Below are 10,308 nucleotides of genomic sequence, written 5' to 3'. Positions count from 1 at the left end.
GTGGGGGGCATCCGCCATGGTCAGCTCTTACAGCAGGGTGACAGCCGAGTCCCCGGGCCTTCACAGGAGCGACGGGAGTGGGGAGCGGGAGGGGGTCCTGCAGGAGTGGGGAGCACGCATGGTCCCCGTGCCCCTTTGGCTGCAGGCAGCTGGGCAGGCACGGGGGCTGGCAGGGCGGGATGCTCCGACGCCACTGCCTGACTCGGCTCCTCTGCCCTGGTCCTGCAGCACAGCGGGGCCGGTGCACGGGAACTGCGGGAGCTTCGGGCAAACGCACTGAGCTGGGCCAGGGCAGCTCCATCCTGGACCTAGTGTCCCGCCAGGATCCTCTCCCACCCTCCAGCCTCCTCAGCCGGTACAGGTGGCCCTTGGGGTGCCCACGCCCCCAGTCCCAGCCCCATCTCCCCTGGGGCCTGGTGCTGGCCAGGGGGCTGCTGGGGGGTCCTGCCCGGCACGGGGCTGCAGGTGCCGGTGCTGCCCATCCCCGCGGGCTGGGGTGCCAGCGGGTGCCGGTGGCCACGGCTGTGGCTGCCACAGGGCCGTTGACAGAAGCCGTCGCTCAGAACCTCGTTATCAAAGGCCGAGGGCAGGTAATTGGATTCTGCAAATCCAATCAGGTGCATTAGGCAGGAGTTCAGTCCATAACCGCCCAGCCCCCCGGCCTCCCGCACCGCAGCCCACCCTGCCCGGCCCCAGCACCCGCTGACACCAGCCCTGCCCTGGTCCCACTGGCCCTGGAGCCACCGTGGGGCCAGGACCCTGCGCGTGGGGCTGGGACAGCAGCTCCAGCCATGGGGACTCCCCCGTGGGGACGCTGGGGTGAGATCCTGGCTCTGGCTGCGGTGTACCCTCCCTGATGCCCTGAGCCGGGTCTGGCTGCGGTCCCCACTTTGCCTGGGCTGGGAGTGGGGGCTGGTGCGCTGCTGCCCTGCACCACTGTGGTCACGAGTGCGTCCGGCCTGAGCCCCAGCCTCACTCGGCCCCGATGAGGGGCTCGGCCGGGAAAGCCCCCAGCAGACGCTTACCAGAAGGAGCCGCCCAGGCCCCACGCAGCTCTGCAGCGGAAATGGAGCTGAATATTTGAGCAGGTCTTTGCTAAAAGCACCGGCCTGCCCAGCCCCGGAGCTTCTCTGAGGCTGGAAGAAGTGCCGGCTGCCGCCCAGGCATTAATTATTTACGGAGAGATGGAGCTGCGTGGCCTCACGTGTGCCAGGCTGGCAAGCATGGCCCTGGGGAGTGCCAGCTGCCAGGCTGCCCGGCCACCATGCCTGGCACGAGCAGGGAGCACGGTTGGGCACCCTGCCTCAGCGTTGTGGGACCCCCAGCCCCTCTGCAGCCCCCCATTCCTGTGGGTCCTGTGCCCAGATGGTGCTAGAGCTGCCCCACAGCCTGGGGGGCTCACAACACTGGTGTCAGGCTGGTGTGACCGTGCAGGGGGCACAAGCAGGGGCAGCATGCGGGTGGCACATGTGCTTGTGCACACAAATGGGTCCTTTGTGCAGGGAGTGTCAGTGCAGGTGACAGTGGGTGCAGATGTGCAGGGACCCGCTGCCATAAGCGTGGGGGTGTGCATGAGGGGGGTCATGCAAGGAGACGGCATGCAGGGAGCCCCGTGCCGGCGTGAGCAGGTCCTGCAGTGACGTGCACCAGCAGGCGTGACTGCCAAGGGTCACTGGCCACGTGTGCTGCCTGGCACACACTCATGCCCATCCCTGCCCCAGTGCCACCTCAGCAGGGATCGGTCCTTCCTTCCCAGCAGCGCTGCCTCACTCTGCCATCACCACCACAACCAGCCCGTCCTGCTGGTCTGGGACGAGCGGGGGACACGGGGGTGGCACAGGGCGTGCGCAGGGCATGCACGGGGCTGGCAGCGGGCAGGCTGCGCTGGCTGCGGTGCCCGTGCTCACAGCTTTCAGTAGTGCCGGTGCCCAGTGCAGCGCCAGTGCCGGTGCCGTGCTTGACAGGGTGCTGGTGCCAGTGTTTGCTGTGGTGCCAGTGCCCAGCGTGGTGCCAATGGTCAATATGGTGGGGTCCTGGTGCTTGGTGCAGTGCTGGTGCTGCTGCTCGATGGGATGCTGGTGCCAATGCTTGGCGCAGTGCTGGTGCTCCACTGCGGTGCCAGTGCTCAGTGCGGTGCCAGTGGTCAATACGGTGCAGTGCTGGTGCTCTCTGTGGTGTCAGTGCTCAGTGCGGTGCCGGCACTGGTGACAGTGGTCAATATGGTGCAGTGCTGGTGCTCAGTGCGGTGCCGGTGCGGGGTGCTGCACGGCGCTGGCAGTGAGCAATGCTGCCCTGCCCCAGGGCTGCACTGGCCTGGCTGTGACCCCCACAGCCCCCAACCCGGCCGTCCCTCCCAGGAACTGCTGCTGGCAGGTACAAATGGGGCCAGGCCCTCCCTAGACACGGGGGTCACCCTGGCCCCAGCCTCATTTCTCACCTGCCGGCAAGGATGGGATGGAGGGGCGGGCAGGCTCCGGCCGGCAGTGGGTGGGCAAGTTGCAGGGGCCGCGGCCCCCCCCAGGGTAGGGGGGCTGGTCCTGCCCCCCCCCCGCCCACGGGCACCCCAGCACTGGGGAGGGGGCCAGTGCAGCTCCTAGTGGGGTCCCCTCCGTGGATGCAGGGGGTGCAGGTGCTGGAGCCCAGCCATGCACCACGCCTGGCCCCAAGCAGGAGGCAGGGACAGAGGGACTGGCACTGTGGGGACACACTGGAGGACGCCGGGGCTCAGCCGGTGCCGGCTGCACCGTACAAGGCCAAGCTGAACTATTCTGGTTAGTCGTGGGGGGCTGAACCAGCCTGGCCAGCTGGACTGGGCCACACTGGGCTGACCAGGACCAGGAGGAGCTGAGGTGACAGGGGCTGGGACACAGATGCTCTGACCAGGACCAGGAGGAGCTGAGCTGACCGGAACCAGGATTGGGACCGGGGTCCGGGACCGGGACCCACCCAGGAGCACAGGAGCCGAGGGGTCAGGCTGCCGCCGGCTGGTTGGTGTGCCGGGGAGGCTGGCGGTGACAGTGACAGTGCCGCCTCACCCCGGCCTCCCACACTCGATCGAGGGGAGCAGAGGTCGCATCCCCGGCGTGGCCACGATGAGCCAGGCTGCTCCTGCGGGCAGTGCTGGGATGGAGCCCCGCGGGGGACCAGACCCCCCCGTTAGTTCTGCCCCTGCCCGGATGGGCCCGGTGCCCGTGCCGGAGCGCAGCTGCCTGCCGAGGAGCACCGTGCCGGGGGTTTGCCCGGGCCAGGCCGGTGGGACGGCGGCATTTCGGCTTCGCGGGCATTTAATCACTTCCCGGGAGCCCCCCCCGGGAGCGCGGAGCGACAGCTCGGCCCCTCGGCCGATAAAAGCCGGGTCGCCGGGGGGGGAAGGGGCGGATATTATCATCCGGGCAGGGGGTGCCAGCCCCCGCCCGGGGGTCCCGCCGTGCGCCCCCACTCCGCGCCCGGCAGCAGCCCCCACCCCCCGCCCGGCCGGCCCCGGGGTCCCGGCGGGGGCCGCGCGGTCTCGCCCGCGCCGGCTGCCCCCGCCGTCTCCCCAGACGGCACTTGTTGCTCGGGATTGGAGCAATAATCGTAACCATAACGAGCCATTACGGCCTTTAACGGTTTCTGCTTTGCATTAGCGGGGCCGCTCCTTCCCCTCCAGAGCCCTGATCCAATCACCCCCCCATTAGCGCGGCTCCAGGCTCCGGCGGGCTGCGCCAGGGAGACCGCCCGCCCGCCCCGCCGGCACCCCCCGCCCCGCCAAGCGCCGCCGGCACCCCCAGCCTGGGACCCTGCACCCCCCCCGCCCCCAGCACAGCCCCTGCACCCACCGCCCTCTAGCCCGGGGCCCCCGTCCTCCAACCCAGCCCTCTGCCCCCCGCCGAGCCCCCTCCACCCACTGCCCCCAGCACAGCCACTTCCACCTCTCGTCCCCCTCGCATCCACCCGCCCCAGTGGAACCCCCCCGCGCCCGCCATCCCCCAGCTCGCCCCCCGACGTGTCCCCCCCGCCTCACCCCCGCGCCCCCCACGGTTCCGTGCGGACCCTGCAGCCCCCGGGGTCACTGCTCGGGGGGACTCGCCCCTCGGCACAGCGGGGCCCCCCCTACTCGCCCGCACCGGGGTGGAGGCGAAACGGGACCCCCCCCACTGCCGACCCCCCCCGCCCTCGGTGCCCCCGCGGTGCTCTGCTGCCCCCTGGCGGCGTCCCGTGGCACCACGCCCGCGCAAGGGCCTCTGTGATTGGCGGCGGCTGCTGTCTGTCAAGAGAGAGCTCCCCCCACCATTGGCCACCAATTGGGGGTGCCCACCCTCCCCCCAAAGCGGCTGCGGGCAGTTCCGCGGCCGTTGCCCGCAGACGGACGGCACCCCGCCGGTCCAGACCGGGCCGGTCGGGGGTCCCCTCCCGCCGAGCGCCCCGGACGGGCCCTGCGGGTGGGAGTCAGGGTCAGCACCGGGGTCAAGGTCAGCGCCCGTGCCAGCAGCGGGCCGCGCTCCCCGCCGCGCCCGGCAGAGGGCGGCCGCGCTCCGCGCCGGCCCGGCCGTTCCCGGCATGCCTTGCGGCGCGCGGGGCGTGGCGGGAGCTGTAGTCGGCGGCGCGGGCGGTGCCGGCCGCGCCCCGCCCCGAACCCGGAAGTGCGCGGGGAGGCGGAGGAGGTTCTAAGATGGCGTCGCCTCCTCAGGGGGGCCCGATGGCGATCGCCATGCGGCTGCGGAACCAGCTCCAGGCCGTCTACAAGATGGATCCGCTCCGGAACGAGGCGAGCGGCGGCGGGCGGCGGGCGGCGGGCACGGGGCTGGCGCATGCGTGGGCGGAAGAGGGCGCCGCGCCGCCGCTCGGGGGGCGCCGGGGCCGCGCAGGCGCCGTGCGGGCCGGGCCCGCGCATGCGCCGGGGGGGGACGCCCACGCCGCGGGAAGGCGGAGCCGCGGGGGGGCGGGGCCGGGACACATACGAGGGGCGTGGTCAGGTGGGAGGGGCGGGGCCAGGCGCGGGGAAGGGGGCAGGGGGCGGGGCCAGGCGCTGGAGGGGCGGGGCCAGGGCTGGGGTGTGGCACAGGTAATTTACGCCCAGCTCTGGCCGGGGGTGGGACCGGCGACGGTGGGTGCCAGGTGGCCCCGTCCCTGCAGGTGCTTGGCCCCGCAGCTGGAGAGAGGGGCCAGCCCCAGCCCCGTCCCCCCACCCTGTCACAGTGGCAGCTCCGTTACGGGCTCCGAGGCCGGGCCGTGGGGCAAAGCCATGGGTGAGCTGGGCCACGGGGTGAGGCTGGGGACAGGGTGGCTCTCAGGGCTGCTGACCCAGGAGCCAGGTCCCTTTGCATCGACCTGGGGGGATCCCTCCACCCGTGCAGGGGTGGGAGCTGCCCACAGTCCTGTGTGCCCCCCACCCTGCTATCTCTGCGGGACCTGCCCCTGTGTCCCAGGGGGTTCCTGCTGACCGTGGGGCAGGCAGGGGCTTCTGCGGAGGGCAAAAGCCTGGGGTGGTGTGGCCCGCCGGTGCAGGGTGCCCCTCAGGGTGCCAGCCCCGTGGGCCAGGTGATGATGGTGCATCTCTGCAGGAGGAGGTGAAGGTGAAGATGAAGGAGCTGAACGAGCACATCGTGTGCTGCCTGTGCGCTGGGTATTTCATCGACGCCACCACCATCACCGAGTGCCTGCACACGTGTGAGTCTCCATGGGGCGGCAGCAGCTGCTTGTGTGGCTCTGGCAGTGTGGGGTCCCCTCCAGGCGGGGGCCAGCAGAGCCTCCCCTACCTGCTGGTGGGTCCAGCGCTGCCCCGGGTCTGTGGCTTCTGCCTGGAGGGCCAAGGGGGACATATCCTCCTGGTCAACACAGGGTGTCTGGGGGTGTGGGGCTGTGCCACCGCCCTGACTTCCCTGACACCCCCTCCCTCTGGCCACAGTCTGCAAGAGCTGCATCGTGAAGTACCTGCAGACCAGCAAGTACTGCCCCATGTGCAACACCAAGATCCACGAGACGCAGCCGCTGCTCAACCTCAAGTTGGACCGCGTCATGCAGGACATAGTCTACAAACTGGTGCCTGGCCTGCAGGAGAGTGAGTGTCCTGGCATGTGAGGGGAACAGGATCTGGTGTCCCTGGCACGGGTGTCCTGTGGAGGCTGGGGAGGAGCTGTGAGGGGAAGGGCCCAGGGCAGGGAGAGGAACGGGACTTTTGGGAGGTGCTTCTTTGCTGGCTGTGGGACACTCTGTCCGTGGGTCAGGGTCTTCAAAATGCTGCTGACTGTATCTGTGGTGGCTGCTGCAGCCTGGCTGGGGAGGTGGGGCCAAGTGGGGGCATCTTACTATGTAAAAATAGCCCTAGAGTGAGGGAGAAGGCATGACAAATGGCCCCCACTCACAGAGGCGGCTGTCAGGGGGCTATGGGTACCGTGCCCAGGAAGCATGCCAGATTTCTCAGGGATGGGGAGCGGAGCAAGGCGGACGCTCAGCACTGGCACTGCGCAGTTTGGGAGGTTCAGGTGCAGGGACCGGGGCTCTGCACCGTTCCCTTAGCTATGCTGGTGGGTGGAGCAGCTGCAGAGCTCAGTGGGGAACGGAGCAGGGAGGTGGGTGCTTCGTCAGGGTGTGTTTAACCGGCTCTGGTCCCTGATGTCAGTGCTCGGGCTCCAGCAGCCGGCTGTGCTCGGCACAGCGGGGCTGGGCTGTGGGGACGGGAGCTGCGTGAGTCGGAGCTGTCTCCACAAGCAGTGTCCCTGGGGCCAGGCGCTGAGTGACGGCGCGATGAACCGACAGTCAGTGGTGGTGAATGTAAAGCAGCATGCGGGGAGGGCAGCCCCTGCACCGCAGGCGCAGCGGTGGGCTTGAGATTAGCCACTGTCACTCAGGATGGGGATGGGGACGGCGCTGGGGACACCTCTCTAGAAATCTCAGCCTGCTGTGTGGCTGCGGGGTGCTGGGCACTGCCACAGAGGGATGGAGGCCTGGGCTGGATGGAGGGGACACAGGGGCACAGCAAACACACAGCGTGGGTCCTGGTGCCCTGCCCCACAGCAGAGAGGGGAAAAATGGGGAAACGTGTGAGGGACAATGACAGCAGAGACATGTCTGCATGGGCAGGGACAGGGCTTGCTGGCCTGTAGTGGGTGTTGGTGGAGACCCCCGGGGACACAGAGGAGGCAAATGAAGAAGGGTCTGGCCACAAGAGCCGCTGGCTGTTGGCTGTGTTGCCAAGCTGAGGTCAGAGCAGCAGGATGGGACGGGGACAGCCTGGGAACCCCTACATCTGGGCACTATGGTGCGGGAAGTCCTACTGGGGTGGGGGGGACATGGGGCAAGGGGGTGTCCCTGAGCAGCACTCGCCTCTCGTCCACAGGTGAAGAGAAGAGGATCCGGGAATTCTACCAGTCCCGCGGCCTCGACCGGGTGACGCAGCCCAGCGGCGAGGGTGGGCACGCTCGGGGGGTGGCGTGGAGGGGTCTGGGGGCAACCAGCTGCAGGGGGAGAGCGGGGTTGGAGCAGGGGGGGTCACACTGCAGCATCTCCGGGAGCCAGCCATGGCAGTCAGGCAGTGCCGTGGTGCCGGCGGGGCGGAGGCGGGCTGACTCCTGCCCCCTCCCCACATCTCCCCAGACACGGTTGGGGGCGACCCCATGGGGCTCCCCTACAGCACCTTCGATCACTCCCGCGCCCACTACTTCCGCTACGACGAGCACGTCTCGCTCTGCCTGGAGAAGCAGAGGTGAGTGCTGGCAGCGCAGGCAGGGCTGTGGGGACGCCGGCAGCGCCGCTGCCCCTTGGCGTGGTGGGGAGGGGGGCCGGGGGTGGCATCGGGAGCTGGCCTGCACTTGGGGCGTTGCAGCATCCTGCGCCCCCACCTCTGTGGCACTGGTAGAAGGGGGACCCGCCTGAGCCAGGGAGGGTCCTGCCACCCCCCTGGAGCTGCCCAAACTCTGTGTGTCGTCCCCCCCCCCCCGAGGCCACAGCCCTGCCTGGCGGCTGCCAGTGTTAATAGCTGTCGGAGCGGGCGCTGCACAGCTGCCTGTCGGCTCCGACAGCAAAGTCAATAAGCAACAGCTCTGGGGGCTGTAATGGGATCGATGGCTGCAGCTCAGCTGCCAGTCCCGGCCGCCGTGCCGGCCTCGTGCCGCCCAGCCGGCCTCAGCTCCGTGCGTGCGTGATGGGCTGGCAGGGGGAGCACCATGGTGGGTGGGGGGCACCCAGCCCGGGGCAGCCCACACCTCTGCACCAGGCTGTGCCCAGGGAAGGGGCAGGGGGGTATGTCCCGCCGCCCCCCGCCTCCCTGCGCCGTTGCTGGCAGGCTGCCCCTTCTCTTCCCTCCACAGCTCCAGTAAGGACAAGAGCAAGGCCGTGCTGCAGGTGAGCGGGGGTCCGTGTGGCTGCCCTGCCGGTTTACCGGGCCCCGAGCCCCCAGGCTCTGCCCAGACCTGGCCCCACAGCCCTTGCTCTGGCCTCGGCTTGGTGCGTGGGGTCCCAGGTGGGGTGGGCAGAGGGGAGCTGGGACCTCGCCGCCCGTCGGCGCTGGTCCCACGGGGCTGGGGGCACCCACACCCCCCTGACCCTCTCTGCCTTTTGCAGCAGAAGTACGTGAGATGCTCCGTGCGGGCACAGATCCGGCACCTGCGGAAGGTCCTGTGCCACCGCCTGGGGCTGCAGCTGCAGCATGTGAGTGGGGTGGGGAACGGGTGGGGGGGTCACGGGCCCTGGGTGGGAATCATGGGGCCCCCCCCCCGACACAGCCTCCCCGTGTGTAGGTGCAGATCCTGTTCAACAACGAGGCCCTCCCCGACCACATGACGATGAAGCAGCTCTGGCTTTCACGCTGGTTTGGCAAGGTGGGTGTCCTTCCATGGGACGTGCGTGACTGCTACCCGTGCTGCTGTGGCCCTGCCACAGGGGGAATTTGCTCCTAGGGGCCCTATCCTGGGCTGGGGGGCTCAATGGCATCCGGCAGGGGGGAAGCCTCCCCGAGGGGTGGCTTGGGGCAGCGCTGTGCTGGGGACACGGCGGTGGAGCGAGGAATCGGTGACTCAAGGATGATTAATGTCGCTCGCTGGAGCGGCGACACAGGGCGCCCACGGCCATGCTGCAGCCATCCCTGCCCATGGTTCCCGCACGGGTCAGGAGGGTGACGGGTCCCAGAAGGGGTTGGACAAGTTCATGGCGCAGCCCCAGGCCTCTCCATGCTGCATGCCCTGTGGGGAGCGGTCGCTCCTGCCCCCCACCCCGGGATTCTGGCCTGGGGTAGGGGGTGTCTGCCCTGGGGTGGGGGTGCTGGCAGCCCTGACCCTCTTCCTTGCTTTGCAGCCCGCGCCCCTCCTGCTGCACTACAGCATCAAGGACAAGAGGAGGTAGGGGCTGGGGGCAGGCGCTGCCCCCCCGGAGCGCAGCCCTGCTCCTGCACCCCCTGCCCCGCTCCCCCTAACTTAATACACCTCCTCCTCGAGTTTATTTTTTGAATAAAACTGTGGAAAATCCCCCCCGCGTCCTTCCTCTGTCCTGGGGGCGATGTGCTGGGGGGTTGCTATGGGCTCTTTCGGGGGATGTGGCTGGGCTGGGGGACCTGCTGAGTCCCCCTGACCCCCAGCAGTGGGGCTGTATGGGGGGAGGACAGTGTCCCCCCTGCAGGGCTGCTGCTGGGGGTGGTGTAGGGTGCATCTGCAGGGTTGGGGGCGGGACACCCACACTGGGTGAGGAAGAGCTATGGGGTGCACTATGGGGGTGTGCAATGCGGGGGGGGCCCTGGACAGTGGGTGCAGCTTTCTGGGGGTGGGTGGCTGGGCTGTTGGGGGGTGCACCAAGGGCAGCGGGTGCAGCACTTGGGGGGGTATTGGGGCCGTGGTTTGAGGCAGGGGTGGGATGCAGCCCCCTCCCCCGTTCCTCTGTAGCGTGGGGGCGCGCAGCCCCTCGGCCGAGCGCAGTTGTGCGGGCGCTCGGCACAGATTAATCACCGTCACGGCTGCCTGGCGCATGTCCCGGCCCCCCCCCCCCCGCTCCTAGCCCCCCGCGCCCCCCCCCCCCCCCCGCCGCCGCCGGTGCCAGAATCCCAATGAGGAGTGATGGGGAAATAACACGCCTGTCGCCTCGGCGCAGGCTGCGCGCCCCCCCGCCGCCCGCACATAATGAGCCGTAATAAAGTCATGGGCCCTTTGATTGCCTGAGCGGAGGGGGGGGGGGACGGGGGACGCGCCCCCCCCACCCAGCTCCCCAGCGCTCGCCTAATTAGCCCGCTATTGTGGGGACAATATCGCAGCCATCTGGGCCGCTGCCGGAGCGCGGCGGGGTCGGGCGTGCGGCGGCCCCGGGCCCAGCTGCCGGCGCGGGGCGGCTCCGGGGTCCCCTGGT

The 10,308-nt window shown here is 69.6% G+C and overlaps 1 protein-coding gene across 5 annotated transcripts; it reads left to right on the top strand.

Moving 5' to 3' along the window:
• Nucleotides 1-4,305: 4,305 nt before the first annotated feature.
• PCGF1 (polycomb group ring finger 1) lies at nucleotides 4,306-9,441 on the top strand. Of its 5 annotated transcripts, none has more exons than XM_054203864.1 (9): nucleotides 4,307-4,747; nucleotides 5,544-5,649; nucleotides 5,888-6,040; nucleotides 7,319-7,390; nucleotides 7,576-7,684; nucleotides 8,289-8,424; nucleotides 8,542-8,628; nucleotides 8,718-8,798; nucleotides 9,271-9,441. In XM_054203864.1, exons 1-9 carry the CDS (start codon nucleotides 4,652-4,654, stop codon nucleotides 9,316-9,318), a joined length of 888 nt encoding a protein of 295 aa, XP_054059839.1. In that variant the 5' UTR covers nucleotides 4,307-4,651; the 3' UTR covers nucleotides 9,319-9,441. The 5 variants fall into 5 exon arrangements, with proteins under 5 accessions (XP_054059842.1, XP_054059839.1, XP_054059841.1 ...); XM_054203866.1 differs by having other exon boundaries at nucleotides 4,309-4,747; nucleotides 8,289-8,322; nucleotides 8,545-8,628; XM_054203865.1 differs by having other exon boundaries at nucleotides 4,310-4,747; nucleotides 8,289-8,322.
• Nucleotides 9,442-10,308: the final 867 nt, after the last annotated feature.

This window comes from Rissa tridactyla, chromosome 5 (assembly GCF_028500815.1).
Source record: "Rissa tridactyla isolate bRisTri1 chromosome 5, bRisTri1.patW.cur.20221130, whole genome shotgun sequence".
NCBI lineage: Eukaryota > Metazoa > Chordata > Aves > Charadriiformes > Laridae > Rissa > Rissa tridactyla.
This window is presented reverse-complemented; position numbering and strand designations above follow the sequence as displayed.

Bases quoted from the DNA above. Each gene is read 5' to 3' on its own strand.
- PCGF1 (XM_054203864.1), top strand. From the start codon at position 4,652: ATGGCGTCGCCTCCTCAGGGGGGCCCGATGGCGATCGCCATGCGGCTG. The intron at 4,748-5,543 runs GCGAGCGGCGGC...GCATCTCTGCAG, and splicing joins TGGATCCGCTCCGGAACGAG to GAGGAGGTGAAGGTGAAGAT. The intron at 7,685-8,288 runs GTGAGTGCTGGC...TTCCCTCCACAG, and splicing joins CTCTGCCTGGAGAAGCAGAG to CTCCAGTAAGGACAAGAGCA.